The following is a 22,147-nucleotide window of genomic DNA, read 5'->3' on the forward strand; positions in this document are numbered from 1 at the left end:
GAATTTCCCATTCCCTGGAATGCCCCGCTGGGACTTTGATCATTAATTTTGGATAAAAAACATCCGGACTTGGCTTGTCCTTTCCCCAGTGTCATGGGGCCAGAAGGTACCACGGGGACAGCAATTCTGGGAGTTCAGGGAATTTGGCATGATTGCTGTGGGTGCCACACCTGTTATGACATTCCTGTGGTTCCACACCTGTCACAACGTCCCTGTCAGTCACATCCATCAAGATGTCCTGTGAGTTCCACTCCCAGCATTTCCTATCCCTGACAAGATCCAGCTGCCAGGTCCCAAATTCTCTTGGAACTTTGAGTCATGCCCCTTTGCTTTCCTCCCCCGGCCCCCATCCTGAAATTCTGCTGAATCCGCCCAAATCTGTATGGTTTGGCTGTCTTGGGTATTTTTTATTTGGGTATAAAAAGAGTGACTTTGGGACAAACATTCTGTGTCTGAAGGGGCCCAGGAATTGAACTGCCAAGGGGCTGGTGAGTGGGGAAGAGTGGGGAGGCTTAATTCCCTGTTTATTCCTGGTTTTCCTTGTTGTTTGGTGATGGGCAGAAATTGAGGATCTTTTCTGCCCAAATTTCAGATTTTTTTTACCCTTTCCCTTCCGGAATTATATGACTTTGGCCCCCTTTCCCCCACAAGTTTCATAATTTTAGCCCTTTTTCTTTCAAAATGTTGGGTTTTAAACACTTCTTTTCCCAAGTCTCATGGGTTTGCTCTTTTTGGGCATCTTTCTCTCAAATTTCAGGTTTTTTTGTCCTCGTCATGTCCAAAAATTGGTGGGTTTTTTCTTCACCTTTTTGAGGCCAAATTCAGCATTTGGGAGGGTTTGTACGGGACAAGGTGAGTGAAGGGTTTTCCTGGATGTTGAGCCCCATTTTGATCTGAATTTGGGGGATGTTGGGCACAAAACTACCCCATTTTGACTGAAACTGAGGGGATTTGGGGAAAAATTCATCCTTTCCATGAAGTTTTAGTATGGATTTGGTGGAAATGGGGTATTGAGGTGACATCAAGGGCAGGGGTTGGTGGGAATGCTGTGTCATCATTTTTAACCCCATTTTGATGTGAATCTAGATGATTTTAATTAAAATTCCTTTGTTTTTAGAGGGAACGTGATATAGATGTAGACTCTGATGTGGCCTCAAGGGAATGTTTAATCCTGTTTAATGCCATTTTGACCAATAGAGGTAGGGGGGGGGGAGATTGGGGGGAAAATATATTTTAACCCAAAATGGGATAATTTGGGAAGGAAATCTGTTTTGATCCAAATGTGGAGAATTTTGGACAAAAATTTTATAGTTTCAAATGTTTGGAGTAGATTTTGAGGCAGCGGGGACCAAAATAAGCCCCAAGAGGTTTCCATGTGCTGAAAAAAAGACGTTTTTGGGTAATTTGGAGGTTATTTGAGGCTTCTGGAGAAATCCCAGGACTCACATGGATTTTTCCCATAAAATAACAGTTTTTAGTGATTTTCGGTGCTTTTCTTAGGGATGGCACAAGATGGGATATGGTGGCTCTTCCTTCTATTCTGTGGTAAGTAAAACTGCTGTTTTCCACACAAAATCTCCAAATTTCATGGATTTTGTACATATTTCCAGGCTTTTTAGCACAGAAAATGAAATCCTGAGTCCCTGGTCTTGTTTTTGCCTGAAAATTTCTCCAACAACTTCTCAGCTGCAGATTTATTATTTTTAACCAAAAGCCCCCATTTTGAAATATTTTTTTAATCCAAAAACCTTTAGAATCTTCTTTTTTTCATGAATGCCTCTATAATTTCATGGGGAAAAATCCCCTTTTTCCTCAGTTTCTATGGGAAAAAAAATGCACATTTTCCTCGTTATTTTGGTTTAGTTTTTGGTTTTGTTTTTTTTTGTTGTTTTGTTTTGGTTTTTTTGTGTGTGTGTGTGTTTTTGGTTTTTTGTTGGTTTTTTTTTTAGCTAAAATTCTAATGATTGGTTTTAGTGTTTTTCCAGGACAAAACCCCAAGATTTATATGCTGGAACTGTGTTTTCTTCCAGGGAAAAAATATCTACTTTTAAAAGATGTTTTTCGATGAAACAAAAGTCCTTTTATTTGCTCTTTTTAAATAAAAGAAGTAAGTTCTTAAGGAAAAAAAACCCTTTTAATCCTTATTTTCCTGGCTTTTTTCTCATTGTCATTAAAACCTTTTATCAACCCAATTTTTAGGTAATGTTCTAAAGAAAAAAATACTTTTTATTCTCTTAATATTTTCTTGTGGGTTTTTTTGTTTAATTTTATTTTAAAAATTTATTTAATGAGGAAAAAAAGCCCTCTTGAACTCTTTTTTAGGTTTCAAGTACTTTAAAGAAAATAACCTCTTTTACTCTGTTATAATTATTAAAATTCCAATTGCTCATTTCCCTCTTAATGTTTCTTCATAATCCCCCTTTTCTAAAAACAAAACTCTTATTCATGTATTATTTCAGAAAGCCCCCTTTAATCCTCTTTTTTTATTCAAAGTTAAACCTCATTATTCCCTGTTTTTCCCCCAAAACACTCAAATTCCATTTTTTTCCAAAAAAATCACCAGAATTATTTTTTTAATCTAACATACCCAATTACCTATTTTTTAAATTTAAAAAAATCCTTATGATGGGCTTTTATGTATATGCTGAGTTTTATTCAATTTTCATCTTATTTTCCTTTTTTTTCCCTGTCAATCTCAAGATTTTTTTTTTCTCCCTTTTAATTAGGAGAAGACACCCACTCTTTTAAGCCTGTTTTGGGGCAAAAAATGGCTATTTTGCTGGTCTGTAGCATTAAAAAAAATGAAAAAATATTTTTGATTCTTTTAAAGTATCTTTTGCTTAGTCTTCCTTTATATATTTTTATATATATAATGTATATTTTTATATATGCATTTTATCTTATACAAAATACATAACATTTTATTTGGCTAATAATAATATTAAATCGTGTAATTGAATATCATCTTATTGATCAATAGGACAGTAATTGCTTATTATTACTTATCTATATTTTTATGTGTTGAGGATATATTAATAATATGCATACAGTACAACAGTTCTATCTGAATATATAATATAATCTCTACTGTAATTATAAAAAATACAACGTATGATTTATAATGCTGTAATTATGTTGTTATTATTATTATTATTGATTTGCATTTTTTAGTAAAAATTTTTATAAAAATTCAGTATAAACTTATTTAAATGTTTATATGGATGTACAAAAGATGTGAACTAGGAGAATGTAATATATTTTCTATTCATATAATATATTATTGAATTTATTAATATAGCAGACTATATATTGCTATTATATATAACTATCTAGTTATTAAGATATAATTATTAACTATAGAATAAATATGAATTACTACAAATATAATTATATAATACAATTCTTACTTTACAATACAATATAATTCTTACTACACAATATAATATTATGTAGAGTTGCATATTATATGAATGCCAGTGTTATAGTATTATATTGTATTGTTATTGTTATTGTATTATAACAGTATGTAATTTGTGCATATAATATTTATTTACATAATTATATATTATTATATTCTGCATTACAATGTAATATCTACTTTTATAATTGTTATATTAATGATACCTATAATCATAGATTATCTTGCAATATAGTGTAATACAATGGTATACTATTTCTATTCTTTTCTTTAATATATTCTCTACCTTTGTAATTTTGCACCTTACTGCTTATTTTTGCTTGATTTTTACAATTTTTTCCCAAACCGTTTCTATGAAAACAAGAAAAAAATTATTTAAAATCATTATCTGTATAATTTTATAGAGAAAATATAAATCATCTACTGTTTTATATAATTATAAAAATAACATGTAAATGTATTTTCTACTATTATTAATACTGAAATAAATTCAATAGCCACAGTGTTTATTATTGAATTACTTTAATTATTTTTAATGTTTATGGAGTTGGATTAAATATTTGCTGATATTTCTATCAAAATTAAGTACAAAGTAATAGAAAAAATACTACTATATATTTAAATATAAGTATTGTATATCACAATTTTATAATTAATAGATCTGTATAATAATAACAGAAAATTATATAACAATGTAATATAATGGATAACAAGTATAATAATACTGTAACAGGCTGAAATGTAATTGACATATTTTAACGGATATATGAGTCCTATATTATTAATATTTTATCAGCGTACTAATCAGTAGTAATATACTAAAGTATATTACATAATACTAGTAATATATCATGAACACAAGGTGTAATAATATAAATGTCTAGTAATATTGTTGTATTAAGAAATAGTATTTTGTGTAATTAATATTAGTTAATAATACAACATTATTTCATATTTTTAACACATTGATGTATTTTAATAATTTGCTAATAGAATACAAATGTTGTTTATTAACATAACAAGCTGTAAATAGAATTTATATTATGATTATATATAAAAATGAACTCTATAAATTGGATACCGCAGTCATATCTTTAATGTAATTTCAGTACAATTCCTACTGCAAAATAGGAAAATTGATATATAAACACGTACAGAATTGATATAAAAATATAAAAGCCCCTTTTATATAACCCCTTGGTTAACATAAAAATTAACCAAGGCCTCCTTTTCCCCCTCTTTTCCCAGCACTCTCCAGTGCCAGCTACCAGGGCCGGGAGTTCCTGGCCGTGTTCCCACAGAATGATGACGAGTCCCCCAGTGCGCGCCTGCAGCTGCTGCTCACCTCCTATGGCCCTGCTGACACCCAGGTGTCAGTGACGCTCCGTGGCGGCTCTGTCACCAAGAACATCACCCTGAGGCCAGATGTCACTGTGCCCTTGCCTCTCCCTGCTAACCTGGAACTCACTGGAAGCCACACTTTCGATAAAACCTTGGTGGTCCAGGCCAGCGGTGACATCTCTGTGGTGTCTGTCAGCACCAAGGGCTACACTGTGGGTGCCACTGCCCTCCTACCTATGGAGAGCCTGGGCACCAGGTACTATGTGGTGACACCAGTTGGGAACTACACTTATGGCCTGACTGAGTTTGTGGTGGCCACCGGTGCCACCACCACCGCTATCAGCATCACCACCACTGCCACTTTCCACTATGCTGGGGCCACTTACGTCCCTGGTGCCGTGCTCCGCCTGTTCCTGCAGCCCTACCACAGCCTGCAGCTCCAGAGCAGCCAGGACTTCACTGGCACAGTTGTGGTGGCCGACACCCCTGTGGCCGTCCTCAGTGGCCACACCTGTGTCAAGGTGTCTGCTGGCTTTGACTTTGTGGTGGAGCAGCTCCTCCCAATGACAGCATGGGGGAGGAGCTATGTGGTGCCACCCAATCCACTGCAGACAGACGTTGACTTCGTTTACGTGGTGACAGATGAAGACAACACCATCACCTACAACACCGGGAGTGGGAATGCGACTGTGGCCATGGCGGCAGGGGAGGTGCAGACATTCGTGCTGAACCGTAACTCCCACCTGTACATCAGTGCAGTGGTGGCAGTGCAGGTGGTGTTTTTCTTCAGCGGCTCATCTTGGCAAGATCCCTTCCTCCTTGTTGTCCCACCTGTCACTGCCCATTGCACTGCATTCCGCTTTAGCAGTGTGCCCAGCCAGTATAATCATGCCATCCTCATTGCACCCACCACTGCCACTGCCACCACCACCCTCAACCATCGGCCAGACAACACCATGGCATGGCAGGCCATTCCTGGCACAGATTTCTCCTGGGCCAGCATTGCTGTGGGAGCAAAAATAAAGAGTGCTGAGAACTCGCAGGTGCCCATTGGGCTCCTGGTATTTGGGTTCCAGAGTCACACTGGATATGGCTTCCCGGGGCTCTGTGCCACCAGTGAGTACAGTCAGTCCACTGTTGTGTCACCCCAATGGTTGGGCCTTGTGCAGTTGACCATTCATGGGTTTTCCCCTTTTTTTCAGTCCCCACATCACTCTCCTATGAGGATTTGGTATGTGAGGAGAGGTGTGAGCTGGTGGATGGACAACCAGAGTGCATCCAGGACACTTTCTCCACCTGTTGGCTTGCTGGCGGGTCACACTACCGCAGTTTTGATGGAAAAACCTTTGATTTCATGGGAACATGTGCCTACACCTTGACCACCATCTGCGATCCCGATCCCACCCTTCCTGCCTTCTCTGTTGAGGTCACAAAGAAGGAAAAGGAGAACTCCAAAGTTTCCTCCATCAGCTCCATCACCATCCACATCGACAACGTCACCATCACTGCTGTCCAGTCAGAGAATGGGATGGTGAGGGTAAGCCATCATAATTTCCCAATTTTTAAAAATTTTGCTGAAATTGCATATTTATCAATGATCTTGAGGGTCTTATCCTAAATAATTCCTGGGTTTGCTGGTGTGCAGGTAACCCTTGCATGAAAACACTTCTAGTCTTCTTAAACTCTATGCCAAATTTTGAAGGATTTTGGTTGTTTTGATGGTTTTTGTTGTCCTCCAGGTGAACAACCACCGCTCGCACCTTCCCATCTCCCTCTCCCATGGGAAGCTCCGCATCCACCAGAAGGGTAAATCCATGTTGTTCCAATCAAATTTCAAGCTGAAAGTCCTCTACAACTGGGATGATCATATACTGATCAAACTTCCGGCTGCTCTTTCTGGAAAAGTGTGCGGAATGTGTGGGAACAACAATGGGAATCCCCAGGATGACACTCTCTCTCCTGATGGAACACAAGTGTGGGATATTGTGGAATTTGGGCAGAGTTGGAAGGTGACCAGTGAGAGTAGCCGCTGCCAGGACACTTGCGATGGTGACTGTGGGCGGTGCAGATGGGACCAGGCGGTGACATACAAGGCAGACACCTGGTGTGGGAAGTTGTCCCAACATTCTGGGCCATTCCGGTCATGTCATGACACTATCAGTCCTAATATCTACGTGAAGAACTGTATCTATGACCTGTGTGCCAATGAGGGGCATCGTGATGTGCTGTGCCATGCCTTTGAGACCTATGCTGATGACTGCCAGGAGGAGGGCATCAATGTTTCCAATTGGAGGACAACAGTGGGATGTCGTGAGTAGAGGATGGTTGGGTGAAAATGCTCCTTGGGATGGGCAGAGCCTAATTATTGTGGGACTAACGATACATAGGATCATGGGCTGGGAAAGGTTATGGCAGCAGATCCAAACAGGAAATCCATGGAAGTCCAGGGAGATTCCAGAAAGTCTATGTAGAAAGTCCACAAAGTCTGTGGAGTCTCTAGAAAGTCTGAGCAAGAAGTCCTCAGACACTCCAGAATGTCCAGGCAGAAGGCCTAGGAAGTCCATGGAGACTCCATAAAATCCATGGAGACTCCAGGATATCTGCATAGATAGTCAAAGAAGTCTGTTCCACCATGTGCCGCCCCACCCTGACTGCTGTCTCCTTCCCTGTCCAGCTCTCACTTGCCCGCCCAACAGCACCTACAGCACCTGTGGCCTCGCCTTCCTCCCTTCCTGCAACATCCCCGCTGTGTCATCCAGCTGTGCCGCTGTCACCACCTGCGTCGACACTTGCGTGTGCCACGAGGGCCTTGTCCTTGATGCCAACACCTGCATCCCCCCCTCTGAATGTGGCTGTGTCTTTCGGGGTCTCTTCTATGGCCTTGGCGAGGAATTTTGGGGTGATCTCACTTGCACCCAACGCTGTGTGTGTGACGCGGAGCAGCGGCAGGCAGTGTGCCGGGATTCTGGCTGTGGCACTGAGGAGGAATGCCGGGTGGAGGAGGGGATCCAGGATTGTTATCCCAGAAGTTTTGGGGTCTGCACTGCTGTTGGAGCCACCCACTATGAGACCTTTGATGGCAAGAGGTTCATCTTCCAGGGGACATGTGTCTACCTGTTGGTAGGGTTGTGTGAGGACACCCAAAATTTGGTGGGATTCCAGGTGTTGGTGCAGAATGGCCACCGAAGTGACAACCTCATGTTGTCCATTGCCATGGTGGCAGTCAAAGTCTACAACAAAACCATCAGCATTAGCAGGGAACGTCCTGGGAAAATCATGGTGAGTTTAGGAAATGATCCCTTCTTTTTTCACCACATTCTCCACCTTGTCCCAAACCTCATCCTATTAACATCTGAAATGTAATTAAATCAACATAATTTGCCTGTTCCAGATCAAGGAGTGGTTGATCAGCCTCCTCCTTGGGACATGGTCCTTCTCATTCTCTTAAATCCAAAATTTAATTCAATTCAAAATTTAATTAAATTAATGCTTTTTGATTGCTCTGGCTGTTGGAAGTAGTTTACTATCACTTTGCAAAGTTGATCAATTTTTATGGTTTTCTCCCCAGATTGATGAGCAGTTGATCAATCTCCCATATCACTACAGTGAAAGAAAGATTGTTGTCTATCGTCACGGGCAGGATGCGGTGGTAGTGACCGATTTTGGCCTCGTTGTCACCTATGACTGGTACAGCCACGTCACCACCATGGTGCCCAGTGGCTTCACTAATGCCCTGTGTGGGCTCTGTGGGAACTACAATGGTGCTGCAAGTGACGACATGATGATGAGGAACAACCATGTGACATCAGACCCAGATGCCTTTGGGAGCAGCTGGAAGGTCACAGATGTCCCAGGATGTGGTGAGAGGTCAACAGTGCAATGTTCCAGCACACTTGCACCTTCCTGGCTGCAGCAGGAAGTCTCTGGGATGGGATGTGAAATTATTTTGGAAGTGGATGGACCTTTTAGAGCATGTCATAGTCATGTTGATGGCCACCAGTACTTCCAGAGCTGCATCCATGACTCCTGCCTGTTCCCTGATCAGGAAGAAGGGATCTGTCCAATCATTGCCCTCTACGCCACCGCATGCCAGGCTGCTGGTGTGTCCATCGGGAGGTGGAGGACAGATAATTTCTGCTGTAAGTTGGGACAATGGGAGGGTTTTTCCTTCAGCAGTATCCAAAAGATCCTCAAATCTGCTCCAAATCCATGTATGAACAACCCAGAGGTGCATGGGAATCCAGTGGAAATTCCACCCAAAGTTTTGGTTGATCCCATAGTCCACCCAAATTAAACCTTTCCTAAGGAAGAAGCTGTCTCATCTGGAATAATTTACCCCCTCAAAATCTCCAATTTCCTGGTGTTGGTTAAAAGGTGGATAATTTAGAGGGAGAACCATCAAAAAATGTACCAAAAATAGTGGAATTGGGTTAAAGGGATTCAGCCTGGAGATCAGTTGAGGACCCAGTGTGGAGTGATCCCATTCTTTGAGTGAATGTTACATTTTTCTCCATAGAAATGTGAGAAATTGGGTGGTTTAGTGGAAGAATTCCTATTGAAATGGGCTGGGATGTTCCTTATGGATGGTCATTGGATCATCATCAGATAATCATTGGATTGTCATTTGATGATGTCCCTTGTCATGTGCACAGGGATGAAAATTGAGAGTTTGCCATGGGCTAAAAAACCCTGTATTTGGTGAAGTTTGCACCTGAATTCCAGGAATGTTCCAGGATTTGGCTTGGAATTTCCTGATTCCTTATGAATCCCATTGTTTCCCGGCAGATATTCCCTGTCCTTCCAACAGCTCCTATGAGCTCTGCACCCACACCTGCCAGCACACCTGCGGTATTGACTCTGCCACATGCCAAGGGCGGTGCCGCGAGGGCTGCACATGTCAGGATGGCTTCATGCTCAGCGGTGACGAGTGTGTCCCCATGTCCCACTGTGGCTGCAGCCACCATGGAGTCTACTACAAAGAGGGGGAGACATTCTACCCCACAGAGCAGGAGATGTGCCAGTGCCTCTCTGGTGGCACTGTGGAGTGCCAAAATACTTCCCGTCCTGATGGTGGCCATGGGAAGGTCATCAGTGATGTCGTCCAGTCTCCCTTGCAGCTGTCCAGCACCTGTGTAGCCACAGGTGACCACACCTATGTTACCTTTGATGGGATGGCCTTCAACATCACTGGTACTTGCTCCTACATCCTCACCCAGACCTGCACAAGTGACGATGTGAGATCATTTATGGTCACAATCCAGAAGGAGGCGCGGCAGAAGGGGAAGATCTCCGGGATCCAAGTGTTGTCTGTGGAAGTCTATGGGGTCACCTTGACCTTGAAACAAGGAAAAAGGGCAGATGTCATGGTAACATGGCACTTTATGTTTCAAATCTCATGGGATCCCCCCAAACTGGGTTTCTTTATAGAAGGGACACCTCAGCCCATCTCCCATCCCAGTCCAACTTTTCTTTCTAAGCAAGATCTGTAAATGCATTAAAACCTTGGTTGGAAGTTGTTTTCCCTAAATTTTTCATTCTACCTCAATCAACCCCAAAACTCTATTTCCTTGGTGGGGGGAGCCCTCATCCCATCTCCAAGACTAATCCGTTCTCATTCAAACTTTTTCTTCCAAGTGGGATCCACAAATCTGTCAGAATATTGTTTGGAAGGTGTTTCCCCCAAATGTTTGGTTCCACCTCCTCACTGGACGACTCTTCCTTCTCTATCCCAGGTGGATTCCATTTCCCACCACCTCCCCACCATCCTGAGTGAGGGACAGGTCCAGGTCTACCCACATGGGACAGGTGTCCTGCTCCGCACTGACTTCGGCCTCATTGTCCACTATGACCTCATCCAGCACGTGATGGTCACAGTCCCCCAGACCTACATGGGGCGCTTGTGTGGCCTCTGTGGCAACTACAATGGCCAAGGCAATGATGAGTTCCAGCTTTCTAGTGGCCAGCTGGCTCCAGATGCAACAGCCTTTGGATCTGCGTGGAAAACAACAGATACACCTTGCAATGACACCTGTCCCAAGGATGAGTGTCCCACCTGCACAGAGGAGAAAGTGGCAGTCCTCCAAAAACCCAACTATTGTGGCCTACTCACGGCCCCTGAAGGTCCCTTTGGCTCCTGCCATCTCATCATTGACCCTGTCCCATATTCCCAATCCTGCATCCATGACCTCTGCATGACGGGAGGGGACACACATGTCCTGTGCCAGAGTATCCAGAGCTATGTCACTGCATGCCAAGGTGCCGGTGTCACTGTGGGGACTTGGAGGACGTCATCCTTCTGCTGTGAGTTTGGGAGGGCACAGGCGTGAATGTTCCTGTTTGGGTCTGGGTGACAGTGGTGACACACAGGACATGGGATGATGGTGATGGGGTGAGCTTTAAAGTCCCTTCCAACCCAACTCAATACATGATTCCATGAAAATTCCAGCCCCCACCTGCCCAGCCAACAGCACCTACTCGCTTTGCACCAACACCTGTGCCAACATCTGCACCGGAAATACCACCACCTGTCCCCAAACCTGCACTGAGGGCTGCCAGTGCCACCAGGGTTCTGTCTTTGATGGACACAGATGCGTTCCCGAGGATTACTGTGAATGCTTCAGGGATGGGGAATACTATAAGGTAGTTTTTCTGGCCTTTTTTCCTGTTTTTGGGCATTTGTGTCTTTTTTTCCCTTCATTTTCTCCCTATTTTTATACCTTTGTTTCCTTTTTCCTTATATTCCTTCATCCTTTTTGTTTTTATGTCCTTACCTATATTTTGCGTTCATTTATTTTCTTTTCTCTCATATTTCTCTGCATTTACCTCTGTTATCATGGTGTTTTCTTTTTTTTCCTGGCTTGATGTATTTATATTTTAAAAAATAATTTCCCCACATTTTCTCTATTTCTTATGTCTTTACACCTTTCTTTCTTGCATTTTTCCCTACTTTTCTTTCTCATTTTCCCAACATTTTCCCCTTTCCATCCTCCTATTTTTATGCCATATTTCCCGTGTTCTCTTTCTTTTCCCCTATTTCTAGGCAGTTACATTGTTTTTCTTGCCTGTATTTTTCTCTGTGTTCTGCGTTTGCATTTATTTTTCTGCATTTTCCCCATTTTTCCTTTATTTATGCTTTTCCCCAGCATTTCCCCCCTATTTTTATACATTTATGTCTTTTTTTTCCTGCATTTACCCTTTTTCCCCCCTTTTTATAGAGAAGGTATGCATGTACATCCCTTTGCCTAGCAATTTGTTCACTCTTTTCCCTATTCGTCTGCACTTACATCCTTTTTTCTGCATTTTTCCTTTTTATCTCCTATTTTCATGGATTTCCCTTTCTCTCTTCTCTCCCCCGCACAGCCCCATGAGATGCTTTTCCAGGACCACTGCCAGACCCGTTGCACCTGTGTCCCTGGCCAGGGCCTTACCTGCCATGACCATACTTGCACTGAGGACGAATTCTGTGAAATCCAGGAAGGGGTCTTGGGATGCATCAAAAAAAGTGAGGAAAAGTTGAGGGAAGAGGGGAGTTTTAGATGCAAAGTGGATCTGGGAGAGATTGAGGGATAGAATGGGGAAAAAAGGGAAGGGGAGCTGGAGGGAACAGAATTCTGCCTCTAAGGGTCAGGAATGGGACAATTCTTCCCATGATTTCTCCCAAGGTTTCTCTCTTATTTTTGTTCCCCATCCCATGATGTTTCCCATGGTTCCTCCCATGTTTTCTCCCATCCCATGGTTTCTTCCATGATCTTTCCCATGCTTTTTCTCATTGTTTTTCGCATGGTTTTCCATGCTATGATTTCTCCCATTGTTCATTCCATGTTTGTTCCCATAGTTTCTTCCATCCCGTGTTTTTTCCTATTCCATGGTCTTTCCCATCTTGCAATTTTTCTCTCTTATATGACTTCCCCCCACTTTCTTCTTCATCCTTTTGCCCAACCCATGGCTTCCCCCAATGTTTATCTCCTGTTTCACCCAGCCCATGGCTCATCCTGCTCTCCCTCCCCTCCCAGACCCCTGCAAGTCCCTGCACTGCCGCCCCAAGGAGCGCTGCCGGCCCCGCGGTGCCCAATCCCGCTGTGTCCCAGCCCTGGTTGCCACATGCTGGGCATGGGGTGACCCACACTTCCGAACCTTCGACGGCCTTGACTTTGACTTCCAAGGAACCTGCACCTACACCATGGCTGAATCCCATGGGAATGACCCTGGGCTGGTGCCCTTCAGGGTCCAGGCCAAGAATGACATCCGTGGTGGGATCCAATCTGTGTCCTATGTCTCCCTGGTCAAAGTTGACGTCTATGGACAACGCATCTCCTTCCACCGGAATGAAAATGGAAGAGTCCGGGTGAGTTGGGTGGAAATGTGAGAATTTGGGCTTTTTTCCAACTTTTTGCTTCATCCAGCTCTTCCCTACATCCTTCTTCATCCAGCAGTGCCAATGTTTTGGGATAAATCAGTCAGATTGGGAGGCTGATTGTTGAAATATTGACATATTTTGGGAATAAAATGTTGGGATATGTCAGGAATAAAAAGTTGAGAAATTATGGGAACAAAATATGGGGAATAGAATATTTGGATATGTCAGGAACAGAATGTTGTGATAAAATTGGAATAAGATGTTGGGAATAAAATGCTGGGGTGTGTCAGCAAAAAACCAGGAATATGATGTTGGGGTAAACTGGGATAAAATGTTGCTGTGTCTAGGGAATAAAATATTAGGATATTTCAGGAATAAAATGTTGGGATGCAACAGAAATAAAATACTGTGGAATGTTTGGATATTCTGGGAATAAAATATTGGGTCATAGTGGGAATAGAATATTGGGACCTATCAGTAATAAAATACCCCTGGAATAAAATGTTGGGATATGTAAAATGTGGGGACATGATGAGATTTAGGGTTGGAATATGCTGGGAATAAAGAATTGAGATATGTGAGGAATAAAATATTAGGATACATTTGGAATAAAATATTGGTGTATGTTGAGAATAAAATATTGAGATAACTGGGAATGTTGGGCCATTGGCAGGTGAATGGGGAGGTGATGCTGCTCCCTGTGCTCCTGGCAGACGGGAAGGTGCGGGTCCATCCCACTGGGCTCCGTGTTGCTCTGGAGACAGATTTTGGTCTCCAGGTCTCCTATGACTGGAACTGGCACCTCCAGATCAACCTCTCCAGCAGCTACTACCGCCACGTCCGTGGTCTCTGTGGGAATTTCAACCTCAAGCCCCTTGACGACATCCCCGAGGCTGGTGACAACATCACTGCAATTGTCACATGGGCCAAAAACTGGAAAAGTGCTGACTCTGAGGTTGATGACCCAATTTGTTGGGATTATTGTGACGGAGTATGCCCAGTGTGTGATGAGAAAAAGAAGGAGATTTATGGCGGGAACCACTATTGTGGGATCATCAAAAAATCCTTCCAGGGGCCCTTCAGAGCATGCCACAACATAGTGAAGCCTCATGACTTCTATCGCAACTGCCTGTCTGACCTGTGTCTGAGCAATGGGGCAAGGTCAATCCTCTGCCAGGTGCTGGAGACCTATGCAGCGACGTGTCAGAAGCATGGGGCCATGGTCCATGACTGGAGGACGCCATCAGGATGCCGTAAGGGCTGGGGTTTTCTTTGAGAAGGGAAGGAGCCAGAGTGGGGGAGGAGGGGAATGGAGTGGGATGCATCCTAGGTTGAAACCCTCAAATCTCTCAGGTGATCCCTGGAAGTTCTCCTGGTGCTCCAGCTGCTTCTTGTGTCCCAGAACCCACCCCATCTTTCCAAGAATCCATCCCACATTTCCAAGATCTTTCCCACATATTCCAGGCCTTTATCATTGTGTTCCAGACCTCATCTTGTGCATTCCAGACCCCATCCCCCAAGGCCCAGGCCCTTGCCACATGGCTCAGACCTCATCCCTCTTGTCCCAGTCTCTTCCCACATTTCCCAGACCTTCCTCCTTGCAATCCAGACCCTTCTTGTTTTCCAGACCCTTCCCCATATTCAAGACACTTTCCCAATCCCCACCTACTCTGTTGAATGCTGTCCACTCCCCTAATCCCTCCATCATCCCCGTTTCCTCCCTCTGCAGCCTTATCTTGCCCTGAAAACAGCCACTATGAGTCGTGTGGCAATGCCTGTCCAGCCACCTGCTCCAACTGGGACAGTACAGCCACCTGTGACCAGCCCTGTGTGGAGACCTGTGCCTGTAACACTGGCCACGTGCTCAGTGGTGGACAGTGTGTGCCGGTGTCCCGCTGTGGCTGCACCCGTGATGGCCGCTACTACCACCCTGGCGAGGAGTTTTGGGGCGATGACACCTGTCACTCCAGGTGTAGGTGTGACATGGAGCTGGGAATGGTGGTGTGCGAGGACTCCGGGTGTAAGCCGGGTGAGGTGTGCGCAGTGGTGAAGGGCGTGCGGCGGTGTGTGGCCAACAGACGCTCCATCTGCGTGGCCACTGGTGACCCCCACTATACCACCTTCGATGGGCGCCGCTACGACTTCATGGGTACCTGTGTCTACCTGCTAGCTGGGCTCTGCTCCACTGACCCCACCCTCATCCCCTTTGCTGTCACTGTGGAGAACAATCACCGTGGCAGCCACCTGGTCTCCTTCACTAAGGTGGTCACCATGGAGGTGTACAACATGACTCTCAGTCTCAGCCAGGAACATCCCCAGAAGGTCAAGGTAGGGATGATAGGGGTGGTTCAGAGTCATTGCATGGCATCTGGTGAGGGCTCAAGGTCATGGTATGGTCCTCAGATGTGCTTCAAGGTCATCACATGACACATGGGTGGAGTTTCAAGGTTCTTGTAAGGTGTTTAGGTGGGTTTCAAAGTCATTTCAAAGCATTTGGTTGGGTTTCAGGATTCTTGTATGGTGTTTAGATGGGTTTCAAAGTCATTGGGGTGGTGTCTGGGTGGCTACAAAATCACCTTGATGGGCTTCAAAGTCATTGCATGGTGTCTCTTTGTAGGCTACAAAGCCATTGTGTGGCATCTGTGGGTTTCAGGGCAATTCCATGGCATTGGGTTAGGTTTCAAGGTTATTGTATGGTCTTCAGGAGGGTTTCATGTGGTATCGAGGTGGTCTTCAAGGTCATTCTATGACACCTGGGTGGGTTTCAACTTCATTGCGTGACCTCATGCCACCTGCAACTCTCTTGCCAGATAAACGGTGTCCTGTTGGACCTTCCCTTCACCCACAACCATCAGCTCCAGGTGTCTCTCCGTGGTGTCCATGGCTTCATCACCACTGAGATGGGTGTCACTGTCACCTTTGACTGGTACAGCTATGCCCGTGTCATCATCCCCAACACCTACGCTGGTGCCGTCTGTGGCCTCTGCGGCAACGCCAATGGTGACCCCCATGATGACTTTGTCACCCGTGATGGCCACCATGCTGACAATGAGACCCACTTAGGGGACAGCTGGAAGGTCAGCGATGTCCCTGGGTGCTCAGCTGGGTGCAGCGAGGGCTGCCAGGTGTGCAGTGATGCCCAGAAACGTGCCTACCGTGGAGATAAGCACTGTGGGCTGCTGGGGAAGAAACGGGGGCCCTTTGCTGCCTGCCATGACATCATCGAGCCCGGCCCTTACTTGGATGACTGTCTCTTTGATGCCTGCCTGTATGAGGGACACCAGGACACCGTGTGCCCGGCCATTGCCACCTATGTTGCTGCGTGCCAGAGCCAGGGCGTTGCCGTGCGGCCATGGAGAACGGCTGCCTTCTGCAGTATGGGGGGACCTGGGGGACTTGGGAGAGTGCAGGGGGGTTTTGGAGGGCAGAGAGGGACACAGGGTTTGGGAAGGAGTTTTGGGCTGTCCGTGGAGGTATTTGGGGTGTCTGGCAAGGGGAAGGGGAGTGGGGGCTGTCTGTGGGGGCTTTGGGGTTTCCATGGCAGGTTTGAAGTGTTCCCAGGGGTTTTGGGGTCTCCATGTGGAGCTTTAGGGTGTTAGTGGGGGTTTTGGGGACTACACAGGGAGTTTTGGGGTGTCCATGGGGGATTTGAGGTCTGCACAAGGGGAGGCCTGGATGAGGGATTCTAGGGTTCAGACAAGGGAGTTTTGGGAAATCCATGGGAATTTGGGGTGTCCGTTAGGGTTTTGAGGCTTTGCAGGGAGTTTTTGCAGGGGTTTTGGTGTTCCCAACCCTTTTCCCTTCCTGACAGGCCCTGTGTGCCCCCTGAACCAGCACTATGAGCTCTGCGGCCCTCCGTGCCCTCCCACCTGCCAAGGCGAAGTTGGACCTCAGGACTGCTCTGATGCCTCCACATGCTTTGAAGGTTGTTTCTGTGATCCCGGATTTTTCAGGAGTGGGGATAACTGTGTGCCCCTCCCCCAGTGTGGCTGTGTTTTGGAGGGCCGCTACTACCCCCGTGGAGAGCAGTTTTACCCTGCTCCTCCCTGCACTGAGCGCTGCATCTGCTCCGAAAATGGGAGGCTGGAGTGTCACCCCACTCCAGGCTGCTCCAGTGACGAGGAATGCACAGTACAGGATGGGGTACTGGGGTGCCACCCCCGCACCTGCAAACAGTGCCAGGTTTTGGGGGCAGGGGCTTACAGCACCTTCGATGGGCACCTGGGGAATTTTGGGGGGTCCTGCACCCTCCTACTGCTGGAGTTGGAGAGGGGTGAGCCTGAAGAAGAGCTGGAGCCTATCACGGTGGCCTTGGAGCAGGAGGACACGGAGGTGCAGCGGGTGATGGTGACGGCACACGGGGTGACTGTGGTGATGGACAGGGGACAGCAGTGGGAGGTGATGGTGAGTGGAGGCCCTGGGGGCTTGGGGTTGCAAGCCCTGGTTTTGGGGGCAAAAAGATACTGGGGGGGCAAAAAAGGGGATGGAAATGGGGTTTTGGGAGGTGCAGCAGTGAGGAAAGGCCTTGTTTAAGGTGAAAACTCTGATTTTGGGGTGCACACCCTGTTTTTCAGGAGCAAGCAATATTTTGGGGGCAATGCTTTTGGGGGTGAAAGCCTAGTTTCAGAGGTACAAACCCTGTTTGGGGTACACACCACTTTTGGGCTGTACAGATCCTTTCTGGTGTGCTAACCGTGTGATTGAGGTGGAAACCATGATTTTGGGGTTGAAAACTCTCTTTTTGGAGTGTAATTACCATCCCTTTTTAGGATGTAAACCATGGGTTTGAGGTGCACAGAAGGAAGTCCAGACCCTAGTTTTGAGGGTGCAAACCCTGTTTTTGGGTTTGCAAAACCTAATTTGGAGGGATTAACTCCACCCTTGGTCGTTCGAGTTCCCTTTCGAGATCCTCACCCGTCTCCCCCAGGTGGATGGCGAGCGCCACTTGCTGCCGCTGTGGCTGCGTGACGGCGCGGTGGGGGTGGCGCAGGTGGGGTCCCACCGGCTGCTCCAGGTCCAGGGGGGTCCCAAAATTCTCTACGATGGCAACGCGTATATGGTGCTGACGCTGCCCCCCGCATCCCACCGCCCCCGGGGCCTCTGCGGCAACTTCAACGGGGACCCACACGACGACGAGCCTGACGAGGAGGCTCTGGGCAGCTCCCCCACAAACTGCACCCGCCTGGCGCCCGCCCCCAGCTGCTCCCCGGTCCAGGCGAGGCGCTGCGCGGTGCTCGCGGACCCCGAGGGACCCTTTGCGGGGTGTCATGGGGCGGTGCCGCCCCGCACATATCTGCTAACCTGTGAGCGCCAGGTGTGCGGGGGGGATGGAGACCCCTGCCCCGGTTTTCAGGGCTATGCAGCCGCGTGCCAGGCAGCTGGAGGTGCACTCCGGGAGTGGCGGGAGGCCACGGGTTGCTGTGAGTACATGGAGGGCTTGGGAATTTTGGAGGGGGTCGGGAATTTGAAGTGGCAGGAAGATTGGGGTGGTGAAGTTTTGGGAGGGTGGGAATTCACGGGTCAGGATTTTTGTGGGGACAGGAATTCTGCAGGGAGTGGAAATTTTGGTGAGGGTGGGAATTTGGAGGTCTGGGGGAATGGAGCAGGGTCTCATTCCTGCATGGAAAAAGGGGCACATGTCTGTATTGCTAAGCCCCCATCTGGGGAATGCCCAAATCACACCCGCAAAGGGGACCCCCCCCGCAAAAACAGGAAGCCTGTGTCCTCCGGGGGAGCCCTGTACAACCAGTGGGGCCCCCCTCATCTCCAAATGGGAGCCCCATGGGAGCACCCACCCCAAAGATGGGATGGCATTGATCTCAGAAGACACCTGTTGACCCCAGATGACCCCCCAGTAGCTCCACTGCCTCCCACTGACTCCCTTTGTTTCTTCCCTCCTCTTCCCAGCCCTCACCTGCCCACCCAAGACCCACTACCAGTTGTGTGCCCGCACCTGTGAGCACACCTGTGCAGGTGTGTCAGCCCCGCCCCCCTGCAGTGAGCGCTGCTTCGAGGGCTGTCAGTGCACCGAGGGGCTGCTGTTCGATGGGGCCCGCTGCGTCCTACCAGGCACCTGCGGCTGCCTCCACCAGGGGCGCTACTTCCAGGTGAGTGTGGCCCCAGTGCTTCCCAGTACAGCCCAGTTCCAGCCCTAGCTCCTTCCAAGCTCCCCATGATGATCCTGGGTCCTTTCAGTGTGCCCCCACAGTGTCCCCAGTCCCTCCCAGTACACCCCAGCATTCCCCATGTCATTATTTCTCCTTGTGTGTCCCACTTTCCCTAAACACATGCCCCAGTGGACCCTTTAGCCCAGGGTCTCCCCTTCCTTCCAGTCTCCCCTGGTATTCCCTCTATTGTCTACAGTCCCTCCCAGGGCAATCGAGTCCTCCCCGAGTTTCCTCCTCAGTGTTCCCAATCCCTCCCAATTTGTCTCTGTTACCTCCACAGTTCCTCCAATGCACCCCAGTTTCTTAGTGGGGTGACTTAGTGTCCTTCCCAGTGTCTCCCAGCATGTCCCAGTGTCTCCCTGTGTCTTCACCAGTGTTCCCAGTGTCCCCCAGCAGGTCCCAGTTCCCCCACTGTGCCCCCCATGGGGGACATGGGGATGTGTGGGGACATGGCCACATGCTGGGGACATGCTGGTGGTCCCCATGGGCACCCATTGCGAATATGGAGACACACAGGGGATTTGGGAGCTATGGGCCCCTTTCCTTCCTCCCATGAGACCTCACAGCATCATCATCCCCATGTTTTGGCCATTTTAGGCCACTTTTCCCCACTTTTTCCATTTTATCCATGGAAAATAGATCGCTGAGACCATCCTGACCTCTGACTGCTCCCAATCCTGCACCTGTCGAGGGCCCGGGGGCCTCCAGTGCCGTCCCTTCACTTGCCCCTTCGGCCACACCTGCGGCCTCCGTGATGGCACCCACACCTGCATTGCACGCCCAGGGCGCTGTGCTCTGTCCCCTGCCACTCGCTTCATCACCTTTGATGGTGTCACTGGACCCACCCTGGTCACTGGCATCTATGTGGTGGCCAGCGTGTGTGACCCCCGGGACCCGGTGTGGTTCCGGCTGCTGGGGGACGTCAGGGATGTTGGGGACCAGCCAGCAGTGGTGGCACTTCACCTCTTCACCCCCCACGGCCTCATCACCGTGCACAGGAACAGGAAGGTCTGGGTAAGTTTTCACCACCCTGGCTGGTGCCCAAAAATGCTGTCACCACTGCGTGTTGTCACCCTAAACATCCTTCTAACCTTCATTTTAATTTTAAAAAATTGATATTTTTTCCCCAATTTCTGACCTGGTAAGAGTCTTCATGGGTTGTTCCATTCCGCCAGCACCACAGGATGTCCTTACCTTGATTTTTCCCAAATTGCTCTATTATGCTCCCAGTTTCCTGCCAGTGAAGCACCTGTGTGGGTCATGATCACTAAGAGACATCCATAAATTGACACACCCCATTATTTTGACCAAAATTCCTCTTTATTCTCCCAATTTCATGTCAGAGAATCACCTACATGGGTTGTCCCTCATCCTATCCCCACCATGCCTTGATGCATCCCATCATTTTTCCACAAACTCCCTCTTTTCCATCCAGATTCTTCCAACTACACTTCGCCCCTGCATCTCCCCAAATCCCCTTTTTTCCATTAATCCGGTGTTTTCCAGCTCAACGGGATCCCCACTCCCCTGCCTGCGGAGTTCCCGGGACCGTTGACCATCACAGAGACACGCACGACCCTCCGAATCAGCCAAACGGCGGGATTTCTGGTGGAACTGGGCGCCGTGGGGGTGACAGTGGAGGTGCCCAGGGAGGCGCGGGCGAGGCTCTGTGGCCTCTGCGGCGACTACGACGGTGCCGTTGGCAATGACCTGCGAGGGCCCGACGGGACGGCGACGAGGGACGCACGGGCACTGGCTGAGGCCTGGCGGGCACCGGACCTCACCTGTCACCATTGAGAGTCAGAGATGACACGTAGTCGGATTAGAAAGCAAAGTGGCAAAACCTCTCGTTTATTTCATCCTCGCTCCTTTTATGGCTTAGTTTGCGTCAGGTAGACCTGATGGGTCATTTAATCAATACATTTCACCTGATTGACTAATTAACAAGACACCCATTTGTAAACAATCTTATGAGAAAAACAGATTATTAGAAAAACACCACCTGCAGGCTTTTTTAATATTTGGCTGTCATTGTTTATCTCCAGCTCCCTAAACCTTCCCAGGCCGATTCTGGGAAAACTTATCTAGCTTTCTCTCTTTTTGATCAGGCTGTCACATCCACAATCACCCAGGTGGGTGACACCAGGGGGACACTTGTAGAGGGGATATTGGGGTGTCTTGGGGGTGGCACTGGGGGGAACAGTGCCAAAAATTGGGTGAAAATTAGCCTAAAAAAGAGGGGAAGAATCCCCCAAAGAAGGGAAAGAATGCCCAAAAGATGGAAAAGAGACTGAAAAGAGGAAAAAGAGATCCCCAAAAGGGAGAAAAGAGCCCTGAAAAGATGGGAACGGAGACCAAAAAGAGGGGGAAGAGCCAAAACTGGGGAAAGGACCCCAAAATTCAGGATAAGAGACCAAAAAAAGGAGCAAGAGCATGGGGGGGGGGGGCGGATAATAACCCCAAAAGATGGGAAAAGAGACCGTACATGGGGAAAGGAGCCAACAGAGGAAAAGTACTGAAACAAGTGGAAAGAGATCAAAAAAAGAGAAAAGGAGGTGTAAAGGATCCCCCAAATGAGAATAGAAACTCAAAGGGATGGGAAAGACACCAAAAATGAGTGAAGGACCCAAGAATGGGGGAAAGGAATATTAAAAAGGGAGCAAGAGTGCGAAAAAATAGGGAGAAAGAGAGACAAAAAGAGTGACACCAGAAATGGCAGAAAGAACCCCCCACAAAGTGGTGGGAGAGAAGCATAAGAAAAGGGGGAAAAAAGATTCCAAAATAAAGGAAAAGCAAATAAAAAAGGGGGAAATAAACTCTCAAATTGGGGAAAGAGATGAACAACAGAGGGGAGAGAGTTAAAAA

At 47.1% G+C, this 22,147-nt stretch overlaps 1 protein-coding gene across 1 annotated transcript; it reads left to right on the forward strand.

Moving 5' to 3' along the window:
• The first annotated feature begins 469 nt into the window (after positions 1 to 469).
• LOC135451309 (IgGFc-binding protein-like) lies at positions 470 to 21,369 on the forward strand. Its single transcript, XM_064720389.1, has 21 exons — positions 470 to 488; positions 758 to 852; positions 1,501 to 1,545; positions 4,667 to 5,875; positions 5,962 to 6,296; positions 6,499 to 7,069; positions 7,434 to 8,038; positions 8,328 to 8,898; positions 9,545 to 10,125; positions 10,492 to 11,059; positions 11,205 to 11,398; positions 12,119 to 12,260; positions 12,772 to 13,103; positions 13,789 to 14,368; positions 14,845 to 15,443; positions 15,926 to 16,490; positions 16,927 to 17,519; positions 18,043 to 18,535; positions 19,023 to 19,222; positions 19,922 to 20,296; positions 20,789 to 21,369. The coding sequence occupies exons 3-21, from the start codon at positions 1,503 to 1,505 to the stop codon at positions 21,077 to 21,079; spliced, it is 8,847 nt and encodes a 2,948-aa protein (XP_064576459.1). The 5' UTR covers positions 470 to 488; positions 758 to 852; positions 1,501 to 1,502; the 3' UTR covers positions 21,080 to 21,369.
• The last annotated feature ends 778 nt before the right edge of the window (positions 21,370 to 22,147 follow it).

The sequence above is a fragment of the Zonotrichia leucophrys genome, chromosome 8, assembly GCF_028769735.1.
Source record: "Zonotrichia leucophrys gambelii isolate GWCS_2022_RI chromosome 8, RI_Zleu_2.0, whole genome shotgun sequence".
Taxonomy (NCBI): domain Eukaryota; kingdom Metazoa; phylum Chordata; class Aves; order Passeriformes; family Passerellidae; genus Zonotrichia; species Zonotrichia leucophrys.